Below are 13,587 nucleotides of genomic sequence, written 5' to 3'. Positions count from 1 at the left end.
AATCTCCAGCTAGCTAAAATGGCAGTAGTATAATTTTTTACCATCAATTTTGAATATGAATTAACTTCTGTATATAGTACTAATAAATTAAAGATTATGTTATACAATTCGATGATCACCCGCCCCTTTGATCTATTCTTGTGGTGAAGCTAGTGAATAATTTACAAAAGAGCTGATTATTATTTATAATTAAATTGTTTGACGTGTCGTTCAAGAAGTGTAATAATAAATGAATGACAAAGTATTATTAATCATTGTTCCAATATTCACAATTTATAGATCTGGAAATTTGCAGAGGATTATGTTGAAATTAATACGCAACTATAGTCTATAGAGGACTCTTGTTTCCTTAAAAACCAAATCTAATCACAGCGCCAAAAGTAATACATTTCCTATTTATTGTTTGCATGATAATAAGTTATATAAGAATAAAATGAATAACTTGTTAGTGTAAATTATCCGACTCGTTTTTGTAGAATAATATATGTTTACCATAGTTGAAATAATCCAAGTTAAGATCAGAAATAATAACACAATAAAATGAATTAATGTGACTAAATACATGTATCAGTTATCATTCTTTGCGAAATACACAAGCCGTTATTTTCATATTAATATATGACTATTGTTACCGACACAAGCTAAATATAATGAACCAATCAATTGTCGCCGTTATTTTCATATTAGTATACACTTCTATTATTCTTATTTCTGTAGTTTACTAGAGAATAATTCACATATTAATTCGATTTCAGTTACACTATTTTTACCATATCGTTTATAATTACACATTTAAAAAAATTTAAAATGGTATACTATCATATACTGTAACACTGGAGTCTCCAGTCCAAGTGATAATTTTAATCTAATCAATAAGCGGAAAATTTCAACAATCAAAGGAGTGAACATTTCGAAACTCCGAATTTAACAAATGTACACATGAAATTATACTTTTGTATTTGGACGAGCGAAATTATAATATTTTATATAAAAAAATCTAGAAAGGTATAAAATAGTCGCAAATTATATATGAGAATATTCGCATATTAGCAGAGAATTTATATACAAGAAAAATAGCAATGACTTTAAAATTGGTCAAATAAATCATGCACGTAGACGCAGTCTTCCGTGAATAACAAATAATATCTCCCAACAAGTTGCAATCATATTATATACGAAGATAACAGCCACAAACTCCTGTACTAACAAGGACATGTGAGATGAGAAAAATCAAGATAAAATCATCGGGACTCCATATTTTATTTAACGCCTTATAAATAATTGAAACCAAAAAAGAGCCCAGAACACAAAACCGTGTGCAAACGCAGAGTTTCAATACCTGTTTTTTCCATACCCTCCATAATTGCAGCAGAAGGTTGGCCACATGCTGGAAATTGGATAAACATCAAAATGATTTTTTAATAAATAAATCATCACAAATGCCAGACCATACCCATGCCTTCATTTCAAGAATATACAGTTACAATAAAAATAAAAATAAAAATAAAAATAAAAATAAAAATAAAAATAAAAATAAAAATGAAAATGATAACTAACTAGAAAGGTGCAAAGTAGGGTTCCCGTACCATGTGATTAAAGATTTATCATTACAAATATTATTATATTTTCTTTTCAAGATTTTATGACAAAAGCCATGTGGTATTGGCAATAATGTAGACCCTCTCACTCACATCATATGCATATATATACACACACATCAAACTCAAGCGCTAAAGCAAATTCAAGCATCAAAGAGAGCTAATTTTCTTCCTCTCCATCATCATCATCATCATCAAATCATCATCATCTTTTTACCAACCCTTTTCAAAACAATGGCTATTCGTTCCTTGATTTCAAGTGGGAGGCAATTCTACAAGCTCAATTCGTTCCTCAACAAAAACCAAAGAGATGTGCCTAAGGGGCATGTGGCAGTTTATGTGGGAGAAGTTGAGAGAAGAAGGTACGTGGTGCCATTAGCGTACCTGAACCACCCTTCGTTTCAAGCGCTGCTGAGGCGGGCTGAGGATGAGTTCGGCTTCAACCACCCCATGGGAGGTCTCACCATCCCCTGCAGCGAGAACGCGTTCGTTGAAGTAACTTCGAGAATGCAGCAGCTATGGCATGCATGAATCAAGCAGGCAACAGCGTTATTTTACACATTATTTCTGTATATATAGACTGTAGTGTCCCAACCATTTATAGATGTAGCGTTGTGGACGGACAGGTTCATGTAGTTGGCTAGTACAAGGCCTTGTGCTGAAGCTAGCAATCTTTTGTGGAGTATTACTTTTATCAGCAAAAATGAAGTTCTGCACCCATTTTTTCATGAGCCGCATTTTTGAGAAAGAGATTCACATCTCATTCACAAATTTAATTATCTACGTACTTTTTAGCAGCAGACAAAAATTCTCATGTTTCAGGTCCATAAACTAACGAAATCGTTTTGACAGTTGTGCATGTAAATAAATGAAGAGATGTTATGAAGAAAACGTAGGACCATACTCAGACATAGTTTGGTGTAGAGGGAATCAAACTAATCCTAATTTCAGCTCATAAAGAAGTAAGCTCTCTAGGCATAAGTTTCTGAATTTTGAACAGCCCAAGTTTTGTGGATTCCTTCAACTAGCATTCATTCAGTTGTTAGATTTATTGGAAAATATGCTCGATCACAATATCTTTTACATCATGAGGTGTGAGAAATTATCAAACTGAACTCCACATAGTAGTTAACTGCTACAAACTCAGACTATTAAAAAAGAAGATATGTCAATCTAGTAATCCAAGGGAGAATTATTTTTGGTTGTGAAATTACTACCGTCACTTGTCCACTAGGCATTAAGTAACATGATTGAGCAATAATTTACTCGGCATTGATGGATCTCAGATTCTACACAGAAATGATTCCCTTGTAAGATTTTGAATCCAACGAAGAAGATTTGAGAATCTTTGGAAGGGAACCACTTCAACAAGTCCTTTTTTGTAGATTTAAAAAACCACGAGAACTCAGGACTAGTCCTCATACCATGTAGCTTTGGAGTTAGGGTTGTTACTTGTTATAGAACTAGTATCCCACATCGGTACGTATCCTAGTCAAGCTTAGTCTCTTGTACTATATGTATGTGATTTGTAAATAGTGAAATATAACTACTACTTTTCTCTAATATGTCTATATTTTTCGGCATGTCTATTTTATTGTTCTACAAGGGTAAAAGGAAATTAAAGAAAAATTGCATATATTTCAACAATGTTGTTCATCTTTATGAATATACATCAAGACAGGTTTTTAAAGACTGGTTACTGCACACTGTTAAAAATGATGAATTAAGTAAAACTTCTATATGTGAACAATTCTACGTACTGCTTGATTTTCATCCTGTAAGTCTGTAACATTGTGGGGGGCATGGGAGAGGAATGGAGGTCAATTTCATTAAACATAATAATTCTAGCAAGATAACTATAATAGCATCATGTCATAACAAAGATATCAGAAGATGACCAGAGTGGGAAATCAATAAAAAACTGATCCCTTAGATAGATCTATTTTTATTCAAATGCAGCCCAGAGTGGAAAACAGTGTGAAATGCAAAGTAGTATTAGTACCTGTTTCTGGAATAAATAAAAAATGCATCCCATATCTTCCATAACAGCTGCAACAATATCTTGGCACATGCCGGAAGGTGAATAATTACTAGGACCCATCAAAACTAAATCCAACAAAGAATAAATCAAATCATCAAAAGATTTCGAAGTGCCAGTACTTACCCATATAAACTGCTCTCTATTTTTCTGTTATATGTTGCCCATCATTTCAGGACCTGCAATAAAAAGAGATTTCATTTGTGCTAACTTTCACAAAACATGTCATATATGTGGATAAGCCATTTCTTTTTTTCCCATCTCTACCCTGGATTTCATGACATATCATGCGCTCCTTGGTAATGAACCCCCGCTCCAGATTATCAGGCATCAGGTCCTCAGCCTCCAAACTGCAACAATAATTATATACATATGTATTCTCTGTGCATACTGCATATATATAACAAGCTTCAAAACTTAAAGTTGCAACACTTGAGGAAAAAACTTATTGTGATTAAAGAATCAGAGAGCTATTCAAGTTAACACCTCCAGTTTCCTCTTCTTTTTGCATAGCAAAAATCCATGGCTATTCGTTGGATGTCATTGATATCAAATGCTAAGCAGTTATACAAGCTACAAGCCCTCCTCCACAGAAACCATACAAACGTGCCAAAGGGGCATTTAGCAGTTTATGTAGGAGATGTTCAGAAGAAAAGATATGTGGTTCCCATTTCATACCTGAACCATCCTTCATTTCGAGGCTTGTTGCACCGAGCAGAGGAAGAGTTTGGCTTCAATCACCCCACGGGACGCCTAACAATTCCATGCAGTGAGAATGCCTTGCTTGAACTAACTTCGAGGATGGATTGTTATGATGCAAGAAACCAATGAAGAAGAGCAGAAGCCTACAATTTTTTTGACAATGTATTTTGTGCTTTTGTTTTCATAGAATAGCTTTTAGGAGTATAGATTCATGTAATGGCGATCGACTCACATACACATAACCATAGAGAAAAAGAAACAATCTTGTTTTCATTCAAACAAAGTTTCAGATTTCATCTTTAATCAGTTTTAAAGATAGGCAGCCCGACAGTCCCATGCAACAAGGTTGAATTTTATGAAACTATGAATACGATTCAGTGCTTCACAGTATTAACAACTGAGCCCTATCATCATTGAACAATATCTGCAAACCCCAAGAAAACAAAGGCCAATAAAGTACCCTACATTTTTAGTGTGCAAAATTATCATGTGCAAATAAGAGACAGAACTATGAATTTAGTACCTGCTGTGAGGAATGAGCTTTCCTGCTACCTTCAAATCGGCATCTCAAAGATGAACATTAGCATTCTCAACCTTATGCTTCTTAGATTTTCAAGAAATCAAAACCAAACAAATCTACAAATCCTTCATTCAGACACAATTGTCATTACAGTAGCCTATTCATTCATCATTATACACATTACAACAACCAGAAGTTGAAAATAAAATGCTATGTCTAAAGTCCACAAAATCCTGGTAGAAATACAGCAGAAATATATATCATACGAAACAAGTAAGGTCTACATTGTGAATCAAGGACTTTAGAGCCCTTATATACAGTAGACAGTAGTCTACTGGCTCTAGATTCATCCTCACATTATTGCTGCTATAAAATTCATATTTATATTACAAAATTCCCCCAGAATACAGAAACCAATAACACAGCTGAGTCACTCTGACCAGCACAAAACCATCTGCATAATCTACAGTCTAGGGCAGCTACTACAGGTTGAAAAATGCAAGGTTTCTCAGCTAGCACATAGAGACAATTTTGGAAAAATCTCCATTTCCCTAACAATTCTCACTCTTTTTGAACTAAAGTTTTGCTGATCTTTCTAGAAAAAACTTCCACCACATCAAGAGTGTTCGCCATCTGCACAGAAGAACTGCATCAAAGCTGTGGACCTTATTCCAGCTACAAGTGAACGGTTCTGATTTTACGTCTTTGGCGGTTTATGCCTGAAGCTAGATTTGTTAGGGATGAGCTAAGTTCCATTTTTTTTTCAGTGAAAGGAGAACCAAGCTTTGGCTGAAACCACTTTCTTATGGTAATGCCATTTATGCGGATCTTTCCATAAGATCCATTTCCTTGATAAGATAGCCCAAGTCTCCTCAATAGTGCTGCGACTTCTTGACTTACCCTATTGAGCAAATAGAATGTGTTCAGAATATTTTTAAGTTTACTAAGAACAGCCAAAAAATATCCATAATTGACAATGAATAATAATAGGGTCTTTAGAGTTCAGCTAGAAAATCTAGACAACTTTTACAGATAAAATTTTCTTGTCTTATCCTTAAAGTAGTATACTACTAGATTTTCATCTATGGTCACAATCTTAGTACAGCCTAGCATACTTTGCATACATATTCTTATCCACTGAGGATAACTTTTTCACTTCCTCATAACAGACTGTCATTGTAGCTCCTTTGGTAATACTTATATTAATGGAAATCTACATATGCCATCACAATACATTCATACACTGAACTTCATTTCCAACTATGAAATAGTATCTTCTCACCTGCCAGCCATATTAATCTCCGTCTCCCCTGCAGAAGTTTGAATCTGTGCCTTTTCTACTGGCAGTAGAATATTTAAATTGGGAGCCTTAACACCTGTTGAAGATCAAAAAGTGATACATAAAGAAAATAAAGAGTGGTTCAAAATCTAAAGCAACAACATTAGCTCTTCTCTTTCTAGCTACAAAACAAAGTATAGCCTCATATTTCTGGACTTTTCTCCATTATGTGCCTAGAGACAGATGCATCTCATGTTTTCAAACAGTATCTCTTTTATCTTTCAGAATGTCCTACAACGTCACTGAACCTGGTGAGACATTAATGACACAACATGTAGTTCAAGTTACTTTATTCATTACTACGCATGCAGAATGCCCAATCATTGATAGGAAAATTTATTTAGAAAATACTATAGAAGTAATTAAATGAAGAAGTGTAAGTTGGTACCAGCAGCCAAACGATGCTTGAGACCTTTTAGAACTGTCAAGAGGTACACCTAGCCAACATAACACAACTCAGTTTAGAGTAAGGTAAACAAGTCTTATCAGGTTGGGGAAGAAAATTGCTGAAGTTTATTAGCTCACCGCAGCTGTGTGAACCAGAAAATTTCTCAAATCAACAACTATGAGGCTGTCTTTCATAGAGGTTAATGGTATAACTCCAAGAGAAGTAGCTTCCTGAGAAATCAGAAAATAATTGTGAACTTAGCATGATATTTTTTTTGAATAAATGCCAACTCGGAACTGTTAAGAATTTTGAAGAACAAAAAATAAAAAGTTCTTGGAAGTTCTTGACATACCTCAACCAAAGAAAAAGCGCGAGGATCATATTCCCCAAACCCATTAATCAAGGAACACACATTTGCACCTTTTGATGGGCCACTATTATATCCAAGATTCTCAATGAGTCTATTTCGCACAGATGTATCATGAGGCAACTTAAGGCAACCCAAAACAAGTGACAGTTCATCCATCCTAGGTGCCACACCAGCTACAATTGTTTCCCTATACACCATTAGGGCTAAGGATGTCCTGTGGAAGTATAGCCATATATCATAATTCATAAATCAGATATTTCTTCTCAGAAAGACCAAGAGATTGAAATGAAATCATGAGGTTAGTAAACATGTATTTCCAGTCACGGAGCCTAATTAGTGCTTAACAAGGTTAATTTTAACTGCTACAGTACATGATATAACATTTCATGAAGCCTTTTATGCGATGGACATTTTCCCACAGATATAACAATGTACAAAAACACTAAAAATAGTGATGAAAATGCAAAGAATGAATACCATTTACTATTAAGCTGAACATGCCCAGAGGTGAAAGACAGAACAGGTTCGCCAGCTGAGCAATCGGCTTGGAACCTCCTTAGGCACATAGCTAAATAAAGTTAACTCAATCAGAAAACCGATGAAACAAACGGTATAAGATCCACAAAGGGAACAATGATTTACATAATTAAAAGAGCCCAAATAAAATACTTCATTTTTTTATTATCACTAATAGGCTAAGGCAATGGGGAAGGGTAGTTGAGCTTAGCATTGAGTGTAGCCTAAGTTTGTAGCCTAAAGCTATAGCTACAGTAAAAATTCCATCTCAAGTACTGCTTGGCCGAATACCTTCAAGGAGCTTATGAAATCTAAAATATCTAAAATTCTTTAGCTTATAAGATCGGTGACACTCTATAAGTAACTGCATGAATCTTAATCAATTTGATATATTTTTCATGTAACATATAGGCAGCAGTGAGTTTGGACAGCTATTAGACACAGAATTATTCAACATGTTCAAGAAAATGTAAAGTAACAACAAAGATATTAACATTGGCACTGCTAATACATTGTGTTCTTAAGGGTTCCTTAAACTTTTCAATGAATAAAAGATCACCCAGAAGCACCACGGGTGCCTGATCCTGTGATTAATATTTCTCCATGGTTCTTGATGCACAACTAGAGAAGTGGAAAGCCTATTTAATCACCTATGAGACACCGGCATATTACAAGGTTTAGAGCAACAGAATCCTGTTTTGCTTGAGAAAAAAGCTTGAGGCCAGCTTCTAGATCATCCTTTCTGGTAAGAGTTGTAACAGAATATGAGAAAAGATCATACCACATGAAAACATATTATTATAATAGAAAACTGCATGAACATACAAAGAAAGGTAATTACTTTTCACTTGCCACTAAAAGAACAGAGTAAGTTATGATATTTGGGCATACACCAGTGCTCTTCATCTCAGATAAAATTTCCAAGGCCTTTTGCAGTTGATCTGCATCACCTGCAGGAGAGAGGAATGAAGGATTTCATAAACACCAACACATATAGATGGTTTCAGACTAGAACAAAATTGAATATATGACCAAATCATGAGTAGAAGTAACATATGGATATCATGAAATGAAAGCTGCAAAGAAAAAGTATCTAAAGAAATATTGACATCCAAATCTGGCGAGGAATAAATCTGAGAGAGTATTTGTTTTGATCATTGGACTTGCAAGCCTCTTTTTGTTCTTAAATATATAGTAAGTTACAAGTAATTAAGCTTTTTCCTAACAATATTTAATCATCGCGAAAAGAGTCAACCATGGTTCACAAGATGAAAATGAAGACTCCTAAGACAGTAAGATATGGATGCCATAAAGGAGCTAAAAGATTTAAAGAGCATTGATGGAATACTAGCACCTAAAGCTGGACTCATATAGACTGTACAATATTAAGTGACCAATATTTGATGTGGTTAGAGTAAACAAGCTTGTGCATATTACTATGAAATCAGACAATTAAAGAAAAAACTAAATATGCATCGAACACTGGTAAAGTTGCTCGTGAGACAATGGTGATTAACTTACACAAAGCAGTTATCAAGGCATTCATTAGTGACACTCCAGGCTTCAGAGTAGACCTCTTAATGTCCTCATACAGTTCCAGCGCCTTTTGCCAGTCTCTAGCCTAAAAACATATAGCAAGCAAGTTATGCCTTCTAGAATTTGATAAAAGTTAGGAGATCTCTTGTTCATGATTATGCATATAGTACATTTTTGCAACTGACTTCTTGTTGAGAATCAAAATCCAAAATGAAATTCAAGAAGTGTAGAAATTATATTTTTGCCTGAGTTTTATTTATCAAAATAAAAAGCAATTCCACATTTGCTAGAAAATGTTTTAAACATGATAAGTAAGTAAATACTTTGCTGCATGCTCCCATCAAGGAGCTATATGATATGATCCCAACATGCATTCCCTTAGCCCTAGCTTCTTGTAGAATTTCAAATGCAGCATCCACTTTCCCAGCATGCCCTGCTACATCTATCAATGCGCTGATAAACATCTGGATTGCATAAGTGAAACCAAGTAAGATACAGTTTTAGATTAGTATGGAAAAAATAAAAAAGAAGATAAAAAGAAAAGCAAAAACGACTGTTATTTTATTGATAATTGAATGCATCAGGGAATCAAAAAAAATTAAAAGAGGTCCCATCTTGCTTAAATAGAAAGCACAAGGTAAATAAAATTCTTCATATGTGAAGAATTACATAATTTTAGCATTTCTACCTCATCAGGAGCACCACCTTTCTGGATCATGTCATCATATACACTACAAGCAAACTCCCAATCACCACGATGACTGCAGCTATTCACAGCAATAGTGTAAAGCTCAGCAGTGCCACGGATATCATACTGATGAATCATATTGTACACCTCTCTGGCTCGATCAATCTAGAAAAGATCACACTCTCAGTATTCAATAAACAAGATGCGGAACAAAATCAAGCAAATGATGGATTCAAATTCAAAGAGCTAGTAGATAAAGCACCTGTCCGGCACTAGCACACGCCTTCATCAGAGCACCCACAGTGACATGATCAGGGTCTATTGGTTGTAACTCTGCTCTCATTTCAGCTAACACGTCAAATGCACGGTCCACTGCTCCTGATTGACCACATGCAGTGATAAGCGCATTGAAAACTACTCGGTCTGGCTTTACATTCTACCATGAGTAATGTCACGTTAGACACTGATATGCACAGAATAAGCAAATTACCATAACACTATATAATTTTTTAGAAATGGCTTGCTAGATCATGAGATGGATGGAAAGAATGGAGAGTGCATATCACCTTTGATCTGAGTATTCCGTAGGCCCCGAAAGCCTTAGCAACTTGCCCTGCTTTTGCGCAACCATCAATGAGTGCACCATATGTGTGAAGATTTGGTTCAACTCCACCATTTACCATTTCATGGAAAACCTGAAAGTTAAATAATTATGAGAGGACCCGATTTTGAATATATATCCTGGGTCTAACTAAACAGGACATTCACGAACCTAAAAAGGAAGGAAGATAATTATTTCACTAGAGATTTTAACTTCGAACAATATTTGTATCACTTTACCGCTAAATGAGAAGGGGAGAGAACATTGTGTATTCATTCATTTCAGTGTACCTTGAACATCGTATCCACTTTACCACTTTTAGCACAAGTCGATATTAATGTTGTGTATAGTTTGCAGTCAGCATTTAATGCAGCTTCTTGAACAAGTTGTAGAATCTGAAAGGCACCTACACAAAAGACAATTGGGTGGGTGAACCTGAAAATTATAATGCATAATTACTGGCATATATCTGGATAGAGAGAGAGTACCTTCTGAATCTTGCGAGCTTGCACAAACAGACATAAGCATATTAAATGTGCTCAGAGTTGGATTTCGAATAAGCCTGGCAAAACGAAATGCAACCTTGACTGCCTTCTGGCGTTTGCAGACATCGAAAAATCTGGAGTGGTAAATCTGATGCCATGATACAGCCAACAATCAAATATTTATAATTTTATATTTGCATGCACATAATAAGTAAAGTAAATCAGCAAATGCAAGCTTGCCTTATCCATATCAAATGAACCATTTCCGTCCATATCTTCAAGCAACTCAACGCATTCATTTAACCTGTAATATTAGAAATCGCAACCAGTTAGGCTTGATATGAACTTATTAAGATGTTTTTCAATACTTTAATGTATAGACAGGGTTTACCGGATCATTAGCGATTTCACAAAGCACAGGCTGTCAACAACATAGAGGAATTACCTGCCTTCCCTCAGGAGTTGCTCGTAAACACGTAATTGCCACGAAGGATTGTGTTTGTTGCTGTCACGTTTCTGCTCGGGATCAAAAGATGGAGGCATGTGTTTGGTTCCATCAGTATGAGAAATCTGTTTTTCCGTTTTCCTTGATCCCCTCTGGTTTCTTGAGTCCTTCTTGTAGAGAAAGACCTGATCGTAATATCTCGTAGGCCTTCCCTCTTCAAGCTTCTCTGAAAAGACAAAAAAAAACTTCTGTTTCAGGTAAGCATCAAAAATAATAAATACTCTATATAATATCCAGATAAACCTGCAACCAACAGATAAAAAATTAATGCCTATATCACCTATAGGTAAGACAACATTTCGTGCAGTAAGATCTGATCCCCCACCCATGTTACGAAGGGATGAATAGCAGCTGAATCTTTGAAGGGTAGCGCAAGACGACAACTGTTCCAGATTATCCAACTTCTCCAAAAAAGTCCCAGTAACAGTGTGCAGCTCTCTACGTGGAGAGCTTCTAAAAATGTGGTCCAAGTTGTTTCCGCCAATTTCTCCAACAATTGTAAGATTTAGTCCACCAACTTTATCCGTTTCTTCTTGCATTTGATCTGCTAAAGACGCACAACCACCCAAATTTGTCTGTGTTATTGGAACTGACAAATCGTAAGCAACTGAATGGGAGAGTTCATGTGCATTTTGTTGCACTTCACAAACTTCATCAACAAATGCTGGAAAATCAGATTCAGAAACAACAGATGGCACAGATGATGATATCTCCAGAGCCTCAGATGCCAATGAAGTTAAGCAACCGTTAACTGCTGGAGCTATGATGCTTAATTTAAACTCTTCTGGTGCCTCTACAACTAGAGAACCTCCAGGAATTACATTAGCTTCTCCAAAACTGATATCAGCACCATTATTTTCTCTAGTTTCCTTCATAGAATATTGATTTATGTAAGTGGATTCTTTCTTCCCCGAACTCAGGTGCTTTGCATCTGTGAGAATCCAGCGCGTGATAATTCTTATCTGCTCTGATAGAGCTAGGGTTAGCCTTCCTGACATCTACAAATTGTAAGCAGATTATCTTAGTTAATGATGGAATAAAGATAACACAAAAACACGAATTTCAATCAGTTAGAAGGTACAGGAAGAATTGGATAACGAAAGTATATTTTATACATATAATTTTTAGTTAGTACAACTACTTCATACACATTATAGTAATTCGGTACTCTGTTGATAAATTCTCTCCATGAACATGAATACACGACATTCAATTCATTATTCATCAAACTTTCTCAATTCATTACGGAGACGATTCCACATGAAGAATTCCAGAGCTGCACAATGTAGGTTTACCTGATTGATACCGAGATGTTTCCTTTTATAAGCGAGATACACAACAGCTGCAGCAGAGACGGTTGCGACCGCCGCGGCCACGACGGCAATCGACTGAGAGTCGAGCGACGCTCTGAAGAGAAACTTACCGTAACTAGACTCCGATTTCGGCCATAATTTCCTGCACCTCCGCCGTGGCAAGCGGAGATAGCGGCCGTTTCCGATGAACTCACTGCGGAGGAGTCCGACGGCTCGAGAAGAGAGAGGCGAAAAAACAGGAGAGCATGTGATTAATGAAATTGCTTGCGGAGCCAAAGATAAGCTCGACTCCATTGATTTCTAGAGAGATAGAGTTTGTTAGGGATGTGAGTGTTGTATACTATACATTTGAGGATAGAGTGGAAGTGGACGAGCGGAGCTCATATAATTCAAGGCATCAACGATGATCCTTGCGTTTTACAGTTGTCTGCGATTCGCGCTGCGCGAGGACAAGTTGTTGACTGAGTGGTGATGCGATTTTAGATAAATCGCCGTGGAATATGAGGTGAGTGAACTGGAGAGAGTTGGGCTAATGTTTTATTTTTAAGTATTTCGATGAAATAAAACTTACTAATAACTATGCGTAACTACAGTCATCATAGAATTTTAGAAATCTAGTGGTCTAAAATTTGTTGCGTGTAATTTCTATTTTTATTAATTAAATTGAAATAGATAATAAAACTATTAAATTAGGGTTTTTGATGAAAATGTCAATACAGTGTTTTAAAAATATCAACACAATGCTTTGAGAATGTCAACAAATTGCTTTAAGAATGACATTCTACATGTATTATATTGACATATTTTATATACTATGTTGTCATTTGTTGCAAGTGAGATCTCATTAGAATCCTTATGAAATTATCTTTAATTTGATATATATTGTGCGAAAAAATAATTTAAATCGAGAAAATTATATGCGTTTTAAAGTTATGTGTTATTTTTCAAAAGTTAGTTTCAACTAATTTGTTGTAAATTGACTTTAATA

At 35.5% G+C, this 13,587-nt stretch overlaps 1 protein-coding gene across 2 annotated transcripts; it reads right to left on the bottom strand.

The window, feature by feature from the left end:
* Positions 1 to 4,963: 4,963 nt before the first annotated feature.
* LOC121753053 (pentatricopeptide repeat-containing protein MRL1, chloroplastic-like) lies at positions 4,964 to 13,086 on the bottom strand. Of its 2 annotated transcripts, none has more exons than XM_042148202.1 (19): positions 12,582 to 13,086; positions 11,567 to 12,284; positions 11,227 to 11,452; positions 11,022 to 11,085; positions 10,785 to 10,929; positions 10,587 to 10,702; positions 10,262 to 10,390; positions 9,958 to 10,131; positions 9,696 to 9,860; positions 9,331 to 9,471; positions 8,993 to 9,092; positions 8,313 to 8,421; positions 8,122 to 8,213; positions 7,433 to 7,523; positions 6,938 to 7,169; positions 6,723 to 6,815; positions 6,586 to 6,634; positions 6,141 to 6,234; positions 4,964 to 5,759 (listed from the first exon to the last, which is right to left on the bottom strand). In XM_042148202.1, exons 1-19 carry the CDS (start codon positions 12,891 to 12,893, stop codon positions 5,534 to 5,536), a joined length of 3,276 nt encoding a protein of 1,091 aa, XP_042004136.1. In that variant the 5' UTR covers positions 12,894 to 13,086; the 3' UTR covers positions 4,964 to 5,533. The 2 variants fall into 2 exon arrangements, with proteins under 2 accessions (XP_042004136.1, XP_042004137.1); XM_042148203.1 differs by having other exon boundaries at positions 11,612 to 12,284.
* Positions 13,087 to 13,587: the final 501 nt, after the last annotated feature.

This window comes from Salvia splendens, chromosome 10 (assembly GCF_004379255.2).
Source record: "Salvia splendens isolate huo1 chromosome 10, SspV2, whole genome shotgun sequence".
NCBI classification, from domain to species: domain Eukaryota; kingdom Viridiplantae; phylum Streptophyta; class Magnoliopsida; order Lamiales; family Lamiaceae; genus Salvia; species Salvia splendens.
Note: the sequence above shows the minus strand (reverse complement) of the source record. Positions and strands in the feature narration are given on the sequence as shown.

Bases quoted from the DNA above. Each gene is read 5' to 3' on its own strand.
- LOC121753053 (XM_042148202.1), bottom strand. From the start codon at position 12,893: ATGGAGTCGAGCTTATCTTTGGCTCCGCAAGCAATTTCATTAATCACA. The intron at 9,093-9,330 runs GTATTTACTTAC...ATATGTTTTTAG, and splicing joins TGATGGGAGCATGCAGCAAA to GCTAGAGACTGGCAAAAGGC. The intron at 8,422-8,992 runs GTAAGTTAATCA...TCTCTCCTGCAG, and splicing joins TGCCTTGATAACTGCTTTGT to GTGATGCAGATCAACTGCAA.